General features: G+C 33.0%; 1 protein-coding gene and 1 pseudogene across 1 annotated transcript in view; one reads left to right on the forward strand and one right to left on the reverse strand.

The window, feature by feature from the left end:
- Positions 1–22087, forward strand: part of LOC141511916 (complement factor H-related protein 2-like) — an 88880-nt gene that overhangs the window by 38539 nt on the left and 28254 nt on the right. Inside the window, exon 5 of the mRNA XM_074220892.1 lies at positions 17060–17240. Coding sequence (XP_074076993.1) covers positions 17060–17240 — 181 coding nt within the window. The remainder of the gene's footprint in view (positions 1–17059; positions 17241–22087) is intronic.
- On the reverse strand, positions 1148–1878 carry LOC141512918 (pseudouridine-5'-phosphatase pseudogene; annotated as a pseudogene).

Here is a 22087-nt window from a genome sequence, read left to right on the forward strand (position 1 = left end):
ATCTATTACTCAGAACATTTAAAAAGGGAGCAATACTAATTGAGAAACATAGATTATCTTCTCTTCTAAAATCTGTGAAATTATAATCATCCTTTGTGTTACATCATAAGATCTGTGTCAGAGTAACCTAAGAAAAATATATCTATAAAAATGAAGCATATAAAGATCATTAAGTTGGTCAGAAAGATGACCATGGTTTTACACAATGAAAATAATTATGCAAATATTGTAAGTATGATCCATGGGCTGGAGTCAGTTCCAACAACCTGTGAGCCAATATTTTTAGTGAGAGCATTTTCTTCAGAAATTGGCAAATGCTAAAAAATGAATATTATTGTTTTGTTTACTGGTTAGACTCAAGAAAGTAAAGGATAAAATGTTAATAATGCAGATTAAACTTAAAAGTGTGTCATACAGTGTCAGAGAGTCAGTTGTTGAATATTTAGCAGCACCTTTCTGGCAATGAACTATGATTTCATGAGCATGGTACATACTCTCCCATTAAGTTTCTGACTTAGTAAATAAGTCCAAGTGAGCTGCCTAAGACTTAGCTTAAATGACTTACCCACGGTTATAGAACTATGCAGGAGAAGTCAGGTGTTTTTGACTCAACATTATCAAAACATTTTCATTCTATCAAGATAGAAAACATTGAGGTAGAAAATAGTAAAGTGGGCAGTATTATGACAATGCTATGCTAGAAGTTATTGATAATAAAACTATCAAGACACAAATAGTATCTTTAAAAGTTTGTTTATTCAAAATAGCAATTTGGTATTTATTGAAATTAATCATCTTCATTAATTTGATTGACTATGTTCTGAATATAGACATAATCACTCTTTGGTATCATAGATGGTTGTATATTTTTCACGTTAGCATAATCAACTACTAATTATTCAGATGTTAATTATGATTTGCCTTTTGATTTCATCTTGGTCATTTTTACTGTTTATTTCTTCACAAAGAGAAAGTTAGGGAAGAATGTATTTTTTGAATAAACTGGAAATAACAGTATACAAAAGAATGGGAAGAATGTCTAAATTACTGTTGAATGAAATTTTTTTTATTATATGTTGATTTTCTTTACAACTTTTCATTAAAATGAATAAAAAATTCCAAGATAACAAATAGGAAAGGGAATGAAACAAAAGTGACTAACAACATTAGAATATCTGTTAATCATATGGTGGTAAACCATACAATTCTGGCTTAAAGTCCCCTAGTGTTTTCAGCACCATGGTTGCCTTTTTTGTAAGTTCTGGGTCTAATTGTTCATCTGGAACCATAACCACCTGCATCCAAGCTGCAATCGCTCCTTCAACTCCATTCGGAGCATCTTCAAATACAAGGCACTTTTCTGCTGGAGGAGAAGGGAAAATTCTCTTTGCACAAGTTAGAAACAAATCAGGATGTGGTTTGCCATTCTCCACCTCAGGATCATCACCCAGAACAATATGATGAAACAAACTCAAGAATTCTTTGTGTCTCATTGTTTTCAATTCAAAAGAAGATCCAGAAGAGCTAGTAGCGATTGCAAAAGGTATGTTGTGTCTATGTAGATGGTTGATGAGCTTCTCAACAACTGGCATAAGTGCAGCTGAAGGAAATATTTCTTCTTGCTTCCTTCTGCTCTTTTCTATTAGTTCCTCTTTGGTTATTGGAAGATCTAAGACTTCTACAATAACCTTTGCTGCATCCAATGCTTTTTTACCTAACCGTGGCTTTCACATCCCATGTATATTTCTTTCCAAAGCAGTCACAGATTTCCTGAAATATCACCATATAGAGTCAATCAGTATCCAGGAGGAGGCCGTCCATGTCAAAGAGCAGATGGGTGACCGGTCTCGGCGGAGCTGCAGGAGCCGGTTAAGCCATGGTGCCCACGGCCTGGGGCCCGAGCGAGGCCGGGGGAGCATAGATTTTTAAATTCAAGTGGGAATATGTATTATTCCCCTCTTAGATCCAAATCTGTTGAGGATAGAAGGTATTATGTGTTCATGACCTCCCTTCTTTTCCTCAGCTGTAAAAGATCTTTGCAACACTTCACGTGGTATCCTCTAATGCCTAGTCTACACCTCGTATAATCCTTCTTTCATGTCTTTATTGTTTTAACCCTGACTTGTAACTAAAACACCTAGCCTCCTCTTAGTATAATCCTTCATTCTTGTCAAAATGTACTACTTTTATCTGTCCTAATAGAAGTAACTTGCAAAATAGTTGATTGATTGATAGGTTGATTAAAAAGTAACACTGCTTCATATTCCCTGTCCAAGTATACTCCCTTCTTCTGTCTCATTAGAAATACATTTCTCAAGGGTCAAAAGTAACATCAAATTTTAATCAATTTATACCCCACCCTCTTTTCAAATGCCCTCAACAGACTACAATCCTCATAAACTGAAGTATCATATGAAGCAAAATTACTTGGAGTCATTTATATCTTTATTTGCAGCATATTCCCTCTAATTGTGGCTAAAGTATCAAGTAAAGCAAAATCACTTCATGATTTAATTATGCACTGCCTAAGTACTCTCCCTCCATCAGTCCCAAAAGAAATACAACCTTGGTACTCAACATTGCTTAAGGACACATTATACCCATATCCTCTAAGTACAATCTTCCCAAATATATTCACTCCTCATTAGCTAAAGGGTCAACACTTTCATGGTTATCTTATATCCACATCCTCTCTCTAAGTAGTTTTCTTTTGACTATCCTAAGAAAAAATCAAATATTAGCTTCCCTTGAAGGGATGTATACTGTATAATGTTATTGACTAACATTTTTTCACCTTTCTATTTATCTTTTTACATACCTTCTTAGTACTGAATTTGAAGACTGTATTTATTGTTCTAAATCTCATCTTTTTATCAGAAAATTGGGAAATTCCTCTATTTCATTGAAAATTCATTTCTTCCCTGAAAGAATAAGCTGAATTTTGCATAATGGTTTTTCTTGTTTGTAATCCAAGGTCTTTTGCCCTCAGAATATCATATGCCTATCCCTCCAATCCTTTAATTTTTGGAGCAGATAAGTCCTATGTAACTCTGATTGTGATTTCTTGGTAGTTAAATTGCTTCTTTTTTGGTTCTGTGCAGTATTTTCTCCTTTAGCTGAGAATTCTGAAATTTGGCTACAATAGTTTTTCAAGTTATTTTTCTAGTTTCTCTTTGTGGAGGTGATTGGTGGATTTTTTTCAAGGCCTATTTGCGGATATCAAGGCAGTTTTATGTGATGATTTACTGAAAGATATTTTACAGCTTTGTTTTTTGAACAATGTTTCAGGTAGACCAATAATTCATAAATTATCTCTTCTGGATCCATTTCAAGTCATTTGCTTTTCCTAAAAGGCATTTTACACTTTCTTTCCTTTCAGACTTTTGATTTTGTAGAGTAGAATATTGATGTCTCATAAAATCATTACTTTCCATGTGTCCAAGTTGGATTTTTAGACTTTTATTTTCTTTAGTTGAAGTTGCATTTCCTTTTCTAATTGCTTAATTTTATTTTTAAAATTGACTTTATGTTTGCCTTTTTCCAGTTAGTTAATTTTACTTTTGGATGAATTATATTCTTTTTCCAATCTGTCATTTTTTACTTTAAAAGGAGTTGATTTCTTTGGTCAATTTTTCATAATTCTCCTGCATGAATTTTATTTCTCTTTTACTACTTTTCTTCTTCCTCTCTTCTTTCGTAAGTTTTTGGATTTGAGGCCAAATCATAAACTTCTTTGAAGTTTCACATATAGACAATTTGTCATTCTTTTAAGATGACATTTTTATGATCCCTCTCTGAGTAGTAGATTTCTATGGTTAGAATTCTTTAGGTTCCTTTTGATAGTTGAAATCTGCTCCTGAAATACAGGGAGTATAGTCCCAGGCTTTTTGTGCTGGAGCTAGGAACGGATCCTTGACTTATTGCTGCTAAGGTGTTACCTATGCAGCCCAGATTTTGCCTTTGCAGTGGTTTGTTCCCAATGCAGTTCTCTCTGTTGCCCAAGAGTTCCCCAGACTTTATCTTGGGTTAGAATCCTATGCTTGTCTAGTGCAATGTTGACTTGCTAAGTCAGATTCTGGACTATGCTGTGACTTAGAGCTTCCCACTAGTTTTCTCGCTTTCCCATCTATGCTGGGATATACTTCCACTTTACCTCCAAAGAGACAGACCTTTTCTGAAGATCCTCCATTATATCTTACGCTGAGATCTTGTTTTACTATATTTTGCTGGTATCTATAGGTTTGTTATACAGACTTTATTTTAAGTTGTGTTGGGAAAAGTTCTGAGAACTTCCTAGTTTTGCATTGCCATCTTGGTTTGCCCTAAACTTTTGAGGAATTTTGATTCAAATATTTGATCTTGAATTACCTAATATCTTTTTTTTTTCAAGATTCAATGGCTGACCATGGCTTTTTTTATTTTATTTTATTTTTTATCATTCTTAAGCACATTTATTTGCATATACATGTTTTCACAATAAAAAATACATACACACATGCATTTCTACTTATGCATACATGAATAGATACAATGTAATTTTGATTTTTTAATTTAATTTTTTATTCTCATTTTGTACAAATTTTTTTACATTAATAAAATATTCTTGTTTAAGAGTAAACAAAATACCCCCTCCCCCCATGAATATAGACTTGCTTGAGCAATAAAGTAAAGGGGAGAGAGAGAAAAATTAAAATAAAATAATAGTAATAATTGTAGGTATGGCCAGGTGGCGCAATGGATGAAGCACCAGCCCTGGAGCCATGAGCACCCAAGCCCACATCCAGCCCCATAGACCCAACAATCACCCAGCCGTGTGACATGCAAACCACCCTATCCCCACTGCCCTGCAAAAACCAAAAAGAATAAAAAAAGACCCAAAATAAGGTAAAATAAAATAGTAATAATAGTAGGGGTGGCTGGGTGGCAAACAGAGCATTGGCCCTTGAGCCAGGAGCACCTGGGTCCAAATCCGGCCTCAGACACCCAAAGATCACCCTGCTATGTGGCCCCAGGCAGGCCACCCAGCCCCATTTGCCCTGCACCCTCCCCCAAATAATAATAATAATAAATGTGCTTCAGTCTGTTCCAACACCAACAACTCTGTCGGAGTGGATCACATTCTTTATGGTAAGTCCATCGCAAAAGTTACTTCCATATTTTTCCAACATTGCCATTGCTGATCACAACTCCCTCCTTTCATATTTCTCCACTACCATGTACTATATTTTCTCTCTCCTTTCACTCTGACTCTGCTGTAGGGTCGCTGAGTGGTGCAGCAGACAGATCCCTGGTCCTGGGGCCAAGAGGCCCTGAGCCCCATACCAACCCTTAGGCCCAGAATGCACCTGGCCCTATGGTCCTGGACAGGCCTTCCAATCCCAGCCCCTTGCAAGAAGTAAAAAAAAAACTGTTATATCTGACCACTCTCCCCCCATGGTCCATCCTCTCCTCCTTTATTCACATCCCCACCCCTTCCCCCTGCTCACCCCTCCTTCTTACTCCAGATGTCTATACCCTCATTGAGTATATATGCTGTTTCCTCTCCTAGCCACCTCTGATGAGAGCAAAGGTTCCCTCATTCCGCCTTGCCTCTCCCTTTCCATATCATTGCAATAGCTCATTGTAATAAAGAAAAATCTTATTATATGAAATATCTTGGCCTATTCCCCCCTCTCCTTTTTCTTTCTCCTATTACATTTCCCTTTTTTTCTATTAACTCCATTTTTACACCATATTTTATCTTCAAATTCAGCTTTCTCCTGTGCTTCAACTATAAAAGCTCCCTTTACCTGCTCTATTAGCTGAGAAGGTTCATATGAGTATTATCAGTGTCATTTTTCTATGCAGGAATACATGAAGTTCATCATCATTAAGTCCCTCATATTTTCCCCCTCTCCTCCAATCTCCATGCTTCACCTGAGTCCTGCATCTGAAGATTTTAATATCATCTTGTTTGCTCCCCACCTCCTTTGTAACAGGAAACTACAAAAGAAATAGATAAAGAAGAAAAATTAGGATAACAATGAATACATCAAAAAAATGTGACTATTATAATCTTTCATATACAAGCATCTTAAACTTCTTCAAAGAACTAGAGAGAAGTGTCTTTTCATTTCTCTTCTTTTAGTTCTGGTTTATTTTTTGTGAATTACCAACATTCATATTTTTTCATTACTTTTTTTTGTTTAAACTATTTTCTTTTCCATTATATAAAAGTTATTTTTTCTAATAAATTTTACTTCCAAAGTCTATCTTTCCCTCTATTTCCTCACCTCTTATCAAAAAAGGACTATTATAAATATTGTTGTACAAATCAATTCTTCCTACTCTTTTTAAAAATTTCTTGAAGATACTTATACAAAAGTATTTCTGGATTTCAGGATACACACTGCTTTATACCATTTGGGCATAGTTCCAAATTGTTCTTTTGATATTCTTGACTTTATGATCTTCTAAATGAATCTGATTATTATTTTTCCTGGTTCAGAAGAATAGATATTGGTAATTTTATTTGGATGACATTTAATATATAAATTATTATAGATAAAATTTTCTTTTTTTCATACTATTGATCCTACCTACCCATAAACAATTAAATTTCTTTCAATTTAAATGTGGATTTATCTCTGTAATTTTTTAAAAAAATTTTGTACATATATATTTCATTAGTTTATTATTTCAAATATTTCATGCTCTCTAAAGAGATTTTAAAAACTCTTCAAGTAGAATAGGAGAGCTGATGATTTATGCTTGTTTACTTTATATCCTACTACTTTACTGTTTAATTCATTTAAACATTAATTAAATTTAAATGAAAATTTTTAAGTTACTATTCATTATGTAAAATTACTTTTTCAACAGAGTTTTAGCTGCATATTTGGAATTTTCTAAATATATCATCATATAATCTGTGAAAAGTGAATAATTCCCTACTCTGATTCTTTCCTAATTCTTTTTCTTCTCTTTTTTTCTATTGCTAGGATTCTCAGTTCAATATTGAAATTATACTGGTGATATTGAACATCCTTGTTCACATGTGATCTTACTGGATAACTCCTATCTTATCCCCATTACAAGTAATGCTTGCAGATACTTTTAAATAAATGCTTTTTAAATATTTAAGAAAAAAATTCAATTGTACCTAAATTATCAAGTGTATTTTTCAACATGAGTTAAAGGAATGTTTTATTTTATCAGAAGTTGATCCTAAATTTGTTGACATTATATGCTTTTTTACCTTTTTTATTTTCATAATCAGTTATACCAAAATTTTTCATTAAGCACAGTCATTCCAGAATTATTGGTATGAATCCTTCTTAGACAAAATACACAATCTTTATAATAAATTGTTATACTCTTTTAGCTAGTATTTTATTTATAAGTTTTTCGTCTGTGTTCATTAATTAAATTTGTCTTTAAATATCTTTCTTTGTTTTTACTTTTCCTTATTTCGAAATCAATTTCACGTTTGTTTCCCAAAGAAGTTTAGTAGGATCTCTTCTTTACCTATTTTTCCCTATAATTTCTTTAATATCGGAATTCTTTTATTGTTTTAATGTTAGATAGTATTTACTTGTAAATCTATCTGGTCCTCATGTCTTTTTGTAAAGAAGTTAATTTAAGGTCTATGCAATTTCCTTTTCTAAAGTAGGTGTATTTTGGGGGCGGCTAGGTGTCGTAGTGGATAAAGCACCGGCCTTGGAGTTAGGAGTACCTGGGTTCAAATCCGGTCTCAGACACTTAATAATTACCTAGCTGTGTGGCCTTGGGCAAGCCACTTAACCCCATTTGCCTTGCAGACACCTAAAAAAATAGGTGTATTTAGAAAGTCTATTTCCTCTTCTGTAAATCTATGCAATTTTTCATTTTATAAATCTTCCATTTCACTTAAAATGTTAAATTTTTAGAATATAATCAGGTAAAATAATTCCTTGTAACTGCTTTAATTTTTTATTTTTCTCATTTCTATAGATATTATTTTTCTTTTTTTAAATCAAATTAATTTTAATTTTTTTCACAAACCAACTCCTAGTTATATTTATTAATTCAATGGCTTTTTGTACTCAATTTTATTTATCTTACTTTTAATTTTAAATGTTTCCAAGTTAATATTTAAGTGGGGATTTTTAGGCTTTTTTCTTTTTTCTACTCTTTTTAATTGCAACCAAATTCATTCATCTATTCTTTCTTTATTTTACTAATATGAACATTTAGAGATATATGCATTTCCCTCTGATCATTGTTTTTTTCTGTATCCCAATGTTTGGAGATGGTGTCTTATTATAGTCATTCTTTTTAGTGAAATTATTGGCTGTTTCTTTTTTTGTAAATTAAAAAATTTAAACAAATAAAAACAAGAAAATAGGGAGGAAGATATATTGCCATGTGCACAGTAGCATATGAGAGTATTTAATAAAAAAAACACATTTCCATTTCAAGAAAATCCATATAATAAATACTGCATATTCTTTTCAAAATTACCCAGTTTTTTCTTTACTTCTTTTTAGTTCTTCTATTGTTCTCTACTATATACTTTTTAACTTTATTCCTCCCATTCTAAAGAAGGCTACAATTGAGTGTGGATAGATCAATAGACAGATGACAAAAAGACAGACAGACAGACAGACAGACAGAATGACAGACAGACAGACACACAGACAGATAGATAGATAGATAATTAGATGATAGATAGAGAGACAGATAGATATAGATGCATGTAAGAGCATACAATGCTCATTTTCACGTCTTCAATGTCTCTGAAAGGAGATGGCATCTTCCCACTTAAGTTGTAGTCTTTCCATATTCATCATTTCCCACAACACAACAATATTCTTATCCAATCACATCCTAGCTGAGTGATTGTCAATGAAAATTTTCCCTCATAATTTTCTATATTCCTGTTATTCTAGGCTACTTAGATTTTATTTATATAATACAATTTCTATTTTAAATCATCAAAATTATACATCTTATACGTTAACACTTTTTATCTTCTAATATAGTTTGTGTTCTTCTCCTGTTGAATGTACTTCCTGTAAATATTTTTTCCCTGGTTTCTCTGAAGTTGTTGACCTTTTGTTCTTTGAAATGAACTTGGTTATTTTTTCTAACTCAGTAAGATAGGTTTATTTAATTTAATTTGGATGACATTGAATAAATTATTTTTTTAGGGTTTTTTTTTAACAAGGCAAATGGGGTTAAGTGGCTTGCCCAAGGCCACACAGCTAGGTAATTATTCAGTGTCTGAGACCGGATTTGAACCAAGGTACTCCTGACTCCAGGGCTGCTGCTTTATCCACTGCACCATCTAGCCGCCCTTCACATCACATTTTTAAGGAGATATCTCCTTTTTACCCATTCCTATCTAATTTTGTTTTAGAATCACATCACACACAACTCTATCCCAACTTTTCTATCAAAATATCCTAGTAATGAAGAAAGTCTTAAGAATAAGGGGCAATTAGGTGGTGCAGTGGATAGAGCACAGGCCCTGGAGTCAGGGTGACCTGAATTCAAATTTGATCTCAGAGACTTAATAATTGCCTAGCTGTGTGACCTTGGGCAAGTCACTCTTAATCCCATTGCCTTAAATGAATAAAAATTTTAAAAAAGAAAGTCTTAAGAATACTGATAACATTTTACTATACAAAAAAGAATTGGCCTTAATGAGTCCCTTAAAATTAATATTTAATGTTTTCTTAAACTTCTTTTGATTTTTTAATTTTCCATTTTTGGACCCCAAATATTCCAATTTTGATCTTTTTTTATTGCTTGAAATATTATCTCCTTAACTTTGGTGTTTTGAAACTTTTGGTGTTATTCTCCTTGGATCACATCAAGTGATAATTTTAGCTTCCTTTTACCTATTTCTACTTTATCCCCCTGTTCTTGATGGCTTGATGTTTGTCCTTCATTTTTAAAGAAGATCATGACATAATTGAGGTGATGCCATGGCAAGCACATGAATTGGATTTGAGTGAGGGAGGGATTCTGCTAAGTCACCAGGCTCGCTTTCTCCTCTGAAGTCATCTGGGACCAGGGTACAAATATGAATCAGGATGATGGGAAATGACCCTGCATGTGAGGTAATCAGGGTTAAATGACTTGCCCAAGGTCACACAACTAGAAAATGGCAAGTGTCTGAGGCCGAATTTGAACTGAGGTACTCCTGACTCCACACAGCCACCCCTTAGAAAGAATTTTTTAAGAAAAAATTTATTTATTTTGAGTTTTATAATTTTTCCCCCATTCTTGCTCCCCCCCCCATTTCCCACAGAAGGCACTCTGTTAGTCTTTACATTGTTTCCATGGTATTGATCTCAGTTGAATGTTATGACTGAGAAATCATATCCTTGAGGAAGAAAAATAAAGTATGAGATAGTAAAATTACATAATAAGATAATTTTTTTTTCTAATTTGAAGGTAATAGTCTTTGTTCTATGTTCAAAGTCCATAATTCTTTCTCTGGATACAGATGGTATTCTCCATTGCAGATAGCCCAATATTGTCCCTGGTTGTGGCACTGATGGAATGAGCAAGTCCATCAAGTTTGCTCATCACCCTCATGTTGCTGTTAGAGTATACAATATTTTTCTGGTTCTGGTCATCTCACTCAGCAACAGTTCATGCAGATCCTTCCAACCTTCCCTGCATTCCCATACCTTCAGGCTTCTATAGAACAATAGTGTTCCATATATTACAGTTTCTTGAGCAATTTCCCAATTGAAGGGCATTCACTTAATTTCCAATTCTTTGCCACCACAAACAGGGCTGCTATAAATATTTTTGTACAAGTTGTGTTTTTACCCTTTTTCACAATCTCTTCAGGGTATAGACCCAGTAGTGGTATTGCTGGATGAAAGGGTATGCACATGTTTATTTCCCTTTGGTCATAATTCCAAATTGCTCTCTGGAAAGGTTGGTTGACTTCATAGCTCCACCAACAATGTATTAATGTCCCATATTTCCCACATTGCTTCCACATTAATCATTGGCTTTTCTGGTCATATTGGCCAGTCTAAGAGGTGTGAGATGGTATCTCAGAGATGCTTTAATTTGCATTCCTCTAATAAGTAAGGATTTGGAGCAATTTTTCCCATGACTATGGATCGCTTTGATTTCCACAGCTGTAAATTGTCTTTGCATATCCTTTGACCATTTGTCAATTGGGGAATAGCTTTTTTTTTAAAAAAAATTTAATTCTGCTCTCTATATACTTTAGAAATGAGTCCTTTGTCAGAAACACTAGTTGCAAAAATTATTTTGGAATTTACTACATTTCTTTTGAACTTGATTACAAGTGGTTTTGTCTGAGCAAAAACTTTTTTTTAATTTAATTCAATCAAAATCATCTAGTTTGTTTTTAATTATGTTCTCCATCTCTTCCTTGGTCATAAACTGCTTCCCTTTCCATAGATCTGACAGGTAGACTACTCCTTGATCTTCTAGTTTGTTTATAATATTGTTTTTTATGTCTAAATCCTGTAACCATTTGGATCTTACCTTAACATAGGGTGTGAGGTGTTGGTCTAATCTAAGTTTCTTCCACACTAACATACATTTTCCTAACAGTTTTATTGAAGAGAGAGCTTTTATCCCAATACCTGAACTCTTTGGGTTTATCAATCAGCAGATTAACTATATTGCACCTAGTCTATTCCACTGATCCATGACTCTATTTCTTAGCCAATACCATTTGGTTTTGATGCCTGATGCTTTATAATATAATTTTAGATCTGGTAAGGTTAAGCCACCCCCCCTTTGCACTTTTTTCCATTGAATCCCAGGAAATTCTTGACTTTTTTATTTCTCCATATAAATTTTATTACAACTTTTTCTAACTCATTAAAGTAATTTTTTGTAATTTTTATTGGTAGGCCACTAAACAAGTAGTTTAGTTTTGGTAGAATTGTAATTTTTATTAAATTAGCTCAACCTATCCATGAGCAATTGATGTTTGCCCAGGTGTTTAAATCTGATTTTATCTTTATGAAAATTGCTTTGTAATTGTTTTCAAAAAGGTTTTTGAGTCTGCCTTGGTATTTTATTTTGTCTGAGGTTACTTTGAATGGGATTTCTCTTTCTAATTCTTTCATATACATATATATATATGTACATATATATTGAAATGTTGAGAATTTATGAAGGTTTATTTTGTATCCTCCTAATTTGCTAAAGTTACTAATTATTTCTAGTAGTTTTTTAGATGACTTTTTGGGACTCTCTAGGTATACCATCATGTCATCTGCAAAGAGTGAGAGTTTTGTCTCCTCCTTCCCTATTCTAATTCCTTAAATTTCTTTTTCTTCTCCTATTACTGAGGCTAACATTTCTAATACAATATTGAATAGTAGTGGTGATAATGGGCATCCTTGTTTCACCCCTGATATTATTGGGAATGCATCAAACCTATCCCCTTTACACATAATGCTTGTTGAAGGTTTCAGATAGATAGATACTGCTTGTTATTCTAAGGAACAAACCATTTATTCCTATGCTCTCTAGTGTTTTCATTAGGAATGGGTGCTGTATTTTGTTAAAAGCTTTTCCAACATGTATTGATATGATCATATGATTTATGATAGGTATATTATTGATATAATAATTAAACTAACAGTTTTCCTAATATTGAACCAACCCTGCATTCCTGGGATAAATCCTACTTGATCATAATGTATTATCCTAGTGATAACTTTTTGTAATCGTTTTGCTAAGATTTTTATTTAAGATTTTTGCATCTATATTCATTGGGGAGATAGGTCTATAATCTTCTTTCTCTGTTTTAACTCTTCCTGGTTTAGGTAGCAGCAACATATTGGTGTCATAGAAGGAGTTAGACAGATTTCTCTCTTCACCTATTTTTCCAAGAGTTTATGTAGAATTGGAACTAATTGTTCCCTAAATGTCTGATAGAATTCACTTGTGAATCCATCTGGTCTCAGAAATTTTTTCTCAGGGACTTCAATAATGGATTATTCAATTTTTTTTCTGAGATAGGGCTATTTATGTTTTTAATTTCCTCTTCATTTAATCTAGGCAACTTAAATTTTTGCAAATATTTATTGATTTCACTTAGATTGTCAAATTTATTGGCATAGAGCTGAGCAAAGTAATTCCCGGTTTATTGCTTTAATTTCCTCCTCCTTGGTGGTGAGTTGACCTTTTGCATTGATGATCCTAGCAATTTGGTTTTCTTTCTTTATTTTAATCAAATTGACCAGAAGTTTATCAATTTTATTGGGTTTTTTCATAAAACCAGTTCTTGGCTTTATTTATTAGTTTAATAGTTTTCTTCCTTTCAATTTTATTAATTTCTCCTTTAATTTTTAGAATTTCTAATTTGGGATTTGGAAAGAATTAAAGATAAATAGAGATAAAAGTGGATAAAGGGAAAGAAAAGGGATGGAACTTAAAAATGAAGAGGAAGAGGAAAAGAAGTGAAAAAGGTCAAGGAATTGGCAATTGACATATGGATGGAAGATATGGAAACTTTTTCGAGTTGGAAATTTTTATTTCTAAACGAGTTAATTTCTTTGGTCAAGGTTTCAAAATTCTTCTGTATGACTTATTTTTTTTTCATTTTTCTTCCTTCTTTAGTTTTTAAAATCACATTAAGCTCTTCCATGAGTTTTCCTATTTGAGTCCGTTTAATAAAACTCCTTTGAGACTTTCCATTTGGGTAATTCTGAGATGGCATTTTTATCATCTCTATCTGAAGAGTTGCATTCTATGGTTAATGTGCTCTCTCTCTCTCTCATACACACACACACACACACACACACACATACACACATGCACAAACACACACATACAGACACACACAGAGACATACACACAAACACATACACTCATTTTGAGAGTTGAGCTCTTCTTCTAAGATATAGGAAGTATACTTTCAAGTTTTTTGTGCTGGGGCTGGGGAGCTTGCCAAGGTATTGACAGTGTAGCCTAAGCATTTTCAAATTCTAGACTCAAGAGATGCATAAAAAGCTAAATGGAAAATGAGAAAAAAATCTACTCAGGAACATTATACTGTAAACATCCCTACAAGGGAAGAAAAAACTTGTAACTCTTGATAATTGCATTTCTCTTAAGAGAGTTAAAGGGTTGAATATAAATAACGGTTGTACTTAAAGTACATGCATACCAATGAGACACTATTGTGATGTTGACTATAAGGGTGGTATTTCCTATAGAGACAGAGGGAAGGAGAGAACTTAGAGCTTCTATACATAACTAAAATCATAAAATGACCTTACTTTACTAGAGATTTGTTGTACAATTGGGACAGAGGGAGTATGTACTTAGAAGGGTTGGGCATAAATAGATTAGGAAGTGATCTTGCCTTAATACATACTTTAGTAAACAAATGTTATAGTACCCTGGTTGGAGAGCTAAAGAGAGAGGGCGAGAGTATACTTAGAGGGACTGGATATCATAAGATTATGAAGTGGTTTTTGATTTGTTTATAGCATTGACTACAATTAAAGGGAGTATGCTTGGAGGAAATAGTTCATGATGTATATGATGCTTTGGCTCATAAGGTTTATGTGCCTATGGAGAGTATTTGAAAAGAAAGGACAGTATAAGTACAATTATACTTAACAATTTTAATATGATGTGATTTATGGCTCCTGAGAAGTGTATTTCAAATGGGAAAGAAAAGGGAAGTGTACTTTGTGACTATAAGACAATACTGCTTATCAATCAATCAAGCAATCACTCAATCAAACTTTGAGAATGCTAACTCTATCATGACAGATAAAAGGAGTATATTTTAACAAATGGTTGTAGGTACAAGACAGGGTTAAAACAATAAATCCATTAAAAGAACTAGGTATTCTAGGAGAAGGCTAGGTATTAGTGGATAAATAATATCAAGTGTAGAGGTATAAAGATCTATTATAGTAGAAGGAAAACAGAGAAACTGAACATATGTGAGAGTAAATACTACTTTCAATAGATTTGTCCAAGAGAGGAAATAACGTACATTCCCAAGTGGGTTTTAAAATTTATCCTACCCTACAAGGAAGTAGTAGGGGAAAGGGAAAGAAAGGGGAAGAAAGGACTGATAAAATGTAAGACTAAGGTAAAAGAAGTTAACATTTTAAAAAAACAGTTAATGGATAAAGAGAGCAAAACATGGTGAGGAGGCATGAAAGGAAAGAGAAAAGTATAAATGGGGACAGATACTATGGTGAAAATGCATAATTAGAAATTGGAACTGAAAATGTTAATGGGATTAATTCTCCTATAAAATGGAAAAGGAAATCAGATTGAGTAAAAACTAGAATCCTGCAATATGGTGTTTAAAAGAAATACATTATAAGCAGAGAAATATACAGAGGGTAAATGTGAAAGGCTAGAATAAAATATATATCATGCTTCAGCAGAAGTAAAGAAAAATAAGAAGTAATGAGTCTAATCTCAGATAATGTGAAAGAAAAAATGGAAGTCATTAAATGGGACAAGGAGGGAATTGCATTCTCTTAAAAGGCACTATAGGCATTAATGTTAATATTAAACAAATTTTTATTATTAAACATATATGCAACAATTAGTATAGCATCTAAATACTTAGAGGAGAAACTGAACAAATTGTAAGGAAACATAGCCAGTAAAATTATAATAGCAGGGTACCTCACATGCCCTCTCTCAGAAATAGATGAATCTAACCACAAAATAAACTAGAGGAAAAGTTAAATAGGTAAAAAAAAAACTTAGAAAAAGCTAGATATAATAGACCTCTAGAAAAAAGTGGATGGAGATAGCAAAGAATACGTCTTTTTCTCTACAGGACATGGCATCTATACCAAAATTGACAATGCCCTAGTTCTTAAAAGACTTATAGTTAAATGCAGAAAAGAAGAAATGTCCAATGCATATTTTTCAGATCATGATGCAACAAAAATTGCATGCAATAAAGGGTCTTGAAAAGATAAAGCAAAAACTGATGAAACTTAAATAGTCTAACTTTAAAGAATGAGTACTTCAAACACTAAAACATAGAAATAATCTATCATTTAATCCAAGAAAATGTCAACAATGAGAAATCATACCAAAATTTAAGCAAAGCAACAAAAGCAGTTTTTAGCTGAAATTTTATATCTCTATAGAATCCCTTTTTCATTTGTGACTGTTCGATGTTACCCTTTGGAGTAGGAATAACTTTTTTTAACCTTACAATCTTCCTCTAAATATGAATCCAGCACTTCCTTTACACCACAGTAGCTATCTATGGTTGGGTTCTTTTTCCTTTGCTTATTTGGTCTTATCTTACTTTTAGCAGTTTATTATTGCAATCAGGTTTATATGCAGAATTGTGTATAATGATATCCTTAGTTCCTCATTACTTTTCTTTTCGTAATTCTTTCTTGGGACCCAAATTCAGGCACTCTTCTCTTCCCCTGAATCACAGTTATGACACCCAACTATGCTGTACCCAAAATGTTCTTGCTCTTTACTGTGCCAAACTTACAAGGCATGTGCTCCTTACTCCTTACCCACAGCCACAACTTGGGATTCCTTCGGGTAAGCACTGCTAGATCTTGCACCCAGAAATGATGGCCCCTTTGCTCCTCATTCATTTCCTCTCCTATCTCATGCATTTGCGATGGCCATGCCCATGCACTAAAAAAATTTGCATGACCTCTACCTCACATATTCTCTCTCTTTACAAAGCAATTTGTGTCCTACCGTCTACATGAAATATTTCCTCTTATCCAAAATTTTGTGCCTTCCTTCTCATTCCTCCTTGTATTTAAATACTCAATGCACTTTATTTATTCTCTTATTAATTTTATGTACATTTATATAGGTTCTTGTTGTCATTGACACTTGAATCAAATGCTTATCGCAATGATAAAACATAAGAAGAATTTAATGAATGCTTGTTAATAGAATAATAATTACTCTTCTCTGAACTTATATTGCATGAATGTTTAATGACTTCCACTTTCCATTAAAATTTGTAATCTTTTTTTTATGAATACAGATACAAGTCTTTCTTTTAACATGCTATTTGATATTCTAATTGTTTTTTTACTTTTCTCATCTACAGGAGAGTACCACCTTCCTAAAATAGCACATGGATATTTTCGGCCAACAAAAGATTATTATAGGCAAGGTGATGAAATAACAGTCGAATGTGATTATGGATACAGTCTTCCAAATAATCAAGAAAACATTATCTGTACCAAACAAGGCTGGTCTACTAAACCAATGTGTAAAAGTAGTTGTAAGTAGCATTACTGAATTGATAGTATATTTTAATTTAAATTTATTTTTATTAATGACATTATTTGAGTTTTACATTTTCCCCCAATCTTGCTTCCCTCCCCCCTCTCCCCCACAGAATGCACTCTGTCAGTCTTTACTTTGTTTCCATGTTGTACCTTGATCCAAATTGGGTGTGATGAGAGAGAAATCATATCCTTTAAAGAGAATTCTAAGAGGTAACAAGATCAGACAATAAACTATCTGGTTTTTTTTTAAATTAAAGGGAATAGTCCTTGCACTTTGTTCAAACTCCACAGCTTCTTATCTGGATACAGATGGCACTCTCCTTTGAAGACAGCCCAAAACTGTTCCCGATTGTTGCACTGATGGAATGAGCAAGTCCTTCAAGCTTGAACATCACTCCCATATTGCTGTTAGGGTGTACAGTGTTTTTCTGGTTCTGCTCATCTCACTCAGCATCAGTTCATGCAAATCCCTCCAGCTTTCCCTGAAATCCCGTCCCTCCTGGTTTCTAATAGAACAATAGTGTTCCATGACATACATATACCACAGTTTGTTAAGCCATTCCCCAACTGAAGGACATTTACTGGATTTCCAGTTCTTTGCCACCACAAACAGGGATGTTATAAATATTTTTGTACAAGTGATGTTTTTGCTCTTTTTCCTCATCTCTTCAGGGTATAGACCCAGTAGTGGTATTGCTGGGTCAAAGGGTATGCACATTTTTGTTGCCCTTTGGGCATAGTACCAAATAGCTCTCCAGAAGGGTTGGATGAGTTCACAGCTCCACCAACAGTGTAATAGTGTCCCAGATTTCCTACATCCCTTCCAACAATGATCATTATCCTTCCTGGTCATACTGGCCAATCTGAGAGGTGTGAGGTGGTACCTCAGGGAAGCTTTAATTTGCATTTCTATAACAATTAATGATTTAGAGAATTTTTTCATATGTCTATGGATTACTTTGATCTCCTCATCTGTAAATTGCCTGTGCATATCATTTGACCATTTGTCAATTGGGGAATGGACTTTTGTTTCAAAAATATGACTCACTTCTCTGTATATTTTAGAAATGAGTCCTTTGTCAGAATCATTAGTTGTAAAGATCATTTCCCAATTTACTACATTTCTTTTGATCTTAGTTACATTGGTTTTATCTGTGCAAAAGCTTTTTAATTTAATGTAATTAATCTAATTGGTTTTTGGTGATGTTCTCCAACTCTTCCTAAGTCATAAACTGTTCCCCTTTGCATAGATCTGACAGCTAGACTAGTCCTTGATCTTCTAATTTGTTTATAGTATTGTTTTTAATGTCTATGTCCTGTAATCATTTGGATCTTATCTTGGTAAAGTGTGTGAGGTATTGGTCTAATTTAAGTTTCTTCCATACTAACTTCCAATTTTCCCAGCAATTTTTATCAAAGAGGGAGTTTTTATCCCAATGGCCAGACTCTTTGGGTTTATCAAACAGCAGATTACTATAATCATCTCCTGCTTTTACACCTAGTCTGTTCCACTGGTCCACCACTCTATTTCTTAGCCAATACCAAACAGTTTTGATGACTGATGCTTTATAATATAATTTTAGATATGGTAGGGCTAAGCCACCTTCTTTTGCACTTTTTTTTCATTAAGTTCCTGGCAATTCTTTACTTTTTATTTCTCCATATGAATTTACTTATAATTTTTTCTAACTTGTTAAAGTAGTTTTTTGGAATTTCGATTGGTAGGGCAATAAACAGATAGTTTAGTTTTGGTAGAATTGTCATTTTTATTATATTAGTTCTACCTATCCATGAGCAGTTGATATTTGCCCAGTTTTTTAAATCTAATTTAATTTGTGTGAGAAGTGTTTTATAATTGTTTTCAAAAAGATTCTGAGTCTGTCTTGGCAAATAGACCCTCAAATATTTTATATTGTCTGAGGTTACTTTGAATGGGATTTCTCTTTCTAGCTCTTCCTGCTGTTTCTTGCTAGACATATATAGAAAAGTTGAGGATTTATGAGGCTTTATTTAATAACCTGAAACTTTGCTAAAATTGCTAAATGTTTCCAGTAGTTTTTTAGATGATTTCTTGGGATTCTCTAGGTAGACCATCATGTCATCATCAAAGAGTGAGAGTTTGTCAACTCCTTCCCAATTCTAATTCCTTTAATTTCTTTTTCTTCTCTAATTCCTGATACTAAAATTTCTAATACAATATTGAAGAGTAGTGGCAATAATGGGCACCCTTGTTTCACCCCTGATCTTATTGGGAATGCCTCTAGCCTCTCCCCATTGAATATAATGTTTGTTGATGGTTTCAGGTAGATACTGCTAATTATTTTAAGGAACAGTCCATTTATTCCTACACTCCCTCGTGTTTTTAATAGGAATGGATGCTGTATTTGGTCAAGTCTTTTCAGAATCTATTGATATGATCATTTGATTTCTGATAGGTTTGTTGTTGATATAATTGAGCATACTAACAGTTTTCCTAATATTGAACCAACCCTGCATTATTTTATTTATTTTTTTAGGTTTTTGCAAGGCAAATGGGGTTAAGTGGCTTGCCCAAGGCCACACAACTAGGTAATTATTAAGTGTCTGAGGCCAGATTTGAACTCAGGGACTCCTGACTCCAGGGCCAGTGCTCTATCTATTGCACCACCTAGCTGCCCCATAACAACATGTTTTAAACATTACATATTTTGACCAAGAGACATTTATACAATTCTGAGATGGCTTTACATAGTGAGAAATATTAACATAACTAATAATAACAATGATAAAAGTAAAATCATATTTTTATGTCAACAGGTGTAGAAAAAAGCTTTTGATAAAATACAACATGCATTTAACTCATGTAAAAAATACTTGATAGTATAGGTACAAGTAGATTTTTCCTTAAATTTATAAAAACTATTTTTCTAAAAGTATCAGCAAGAATCATTTGTAATGAGATTAAAATAGTCTTCCCAATAAAATCATAGGTGAAACAAGTATGCTCAGTTCATCAGTATAATTCAGCATTTTATTGAGAATCCTAGCAATAGCAAAAAAAGAAGAAAAAGAATAAAAAGGAATCAGAATAGGGTATCATTCCTTCTTCACAGATTACATGATGATATATTTGGAAAATCCCAAATTTGTAACTAAAGATTTGTTGAAACAATAATTTAATAAAACAGCAGGATATAAAGTAAATAAGAGTGAATCATCAACTACACTAAATATCATTAACTAAACTCTGCAAGAAGAGCTAATAAGACATAAATCATTTAATATCTCTTTTGAAGGTATAAAATATTTGGGATAAAAACATTTTATAGAACTAATTCACATTTACAATTAAAAATTTTAATAGTTTATAGTTAGGCAGGGTCAATATAATAAAAATGACAGTTTTATATAAATAATTTATATATTCAATATCATTCCAATAAAAATACCAAAAACTATTCTACTGAATAGTAAAAAGTAATAATCAAATTCATTTAGAGGAACACTAAATCAAGAGTATCAAAAGAAAAATTTGGTACTGTGTCCAAAGTGTATATAACTGTTTGTATCCTGAAATCCAGAAATACCTTTGTATAGATATCTTCAGGAAATTTTGTATAGGTATCTTCAAGAAAATTTTAAATTTAGAGGAGGAATCTATTTGTACAAAAATATTTGTAGTAGCTCTTATTGTGATAAAAAGTGAGGAGGAGGGAAACAAAGAACTTGGAAGTAAAATCCTTTAGAAAAAAAGTAGCTTAAAATAGTTTTTACATGTAATAGAAAAAATGAAATATTATTACTCAATAAAAAAGAAATGAAAAAAAAGTGAATGTTGGCAGTTGATCCAAAAGAAAAGAAATGAAAAATACCACTCCCTACTTCTTTGTAGAAGTTTGAGATCCTTGTATAATAAAGATTATAAATAGATTGTTTTGATGCATTCATTGTTATCCTAATTTTTCTTCTTTTTCTATTTCTCTATAGTTTTTTGTTATAATGGAGGAAGCAAAAAAAAAGAGTAATTAGTTAATTATATATCAAAAATTTGAATTAAATGTCCTAAAAAGTTAAAGGCAAACTAAGATGGAAATACAAAGCTAGGAAGTTTCCAGAGTTTTTCCCAACATGACTTAAAATAAAATCTCTACACACATCTTAAATCTATAGGTCACACAAAAACAAAAAAGGAAACAATATCTAAACTCAAAATACAATGCAGTATCTTAAGGGAAAGTAAAGCCCAGTATAGGCGGGGGAGAGAAAGTCAATGGGAGGCTTTTAACCACAGCACAGTCCGGGATCTGGCTCAGCAAGCCAACATTTCAGCAGGTAGGTAGTATGGATTACAATCCCAGACAAAGTTTGAGTCCTTGGAACATTCAGGCAACATACAGGACTAGGGTGGGATCATGCCACTACATAGATAAAGCCTTGTCATAAAGGAGGAAGAAAACCTCTGCACAGGTGAAACCTGAGCTATAGATTTATCACCTTGGCAAGTGAAAAGCCAGAGACTAGTTCCCAACTCAGGCAAAATATGCTTGGGACTATACTCCCTGCACACCAGGAGCAGAACTTACCTATCAAAAGGAACAAAACAATGAAAAAGAATGCTAAATATAGAAAGAAGGACTATAAAAATTCCATCTCAGAAGAAGACTGCAGCAACAAATTGCTGACATAACACGAAGGAGTTTTTGATTTGGTCTCAAATCCAAACCTCTTGAAAGAATTCAAAAAGGATTTTAAAAACCAAAGAAGAGGGGCAGCTAGGTGGCACAGTGATAATAATTTAGCCAGTATTTCATTTTAAAAATTTTCATCTGCATTTATTAAAGAAATTGGACAATTGGACTTTAATA

The sequence above is a fragment of the Macrotis lagotis genome, chromosome 2 (assembly GCF_037893015.1).
Source record: "Macrotis lagotis isolate mMagLag1 chromosome 2, bilby.v1.9.chrom.fasta, whole genome shotgun sequence".
NCBI classification, from domain to species: domain Eukaryota; kingdom Metazoa; phylum Chordata; class Mammalia; order Peramelemorphia; family Peramelidae; genus Macrotis; species Macrotis lagotis.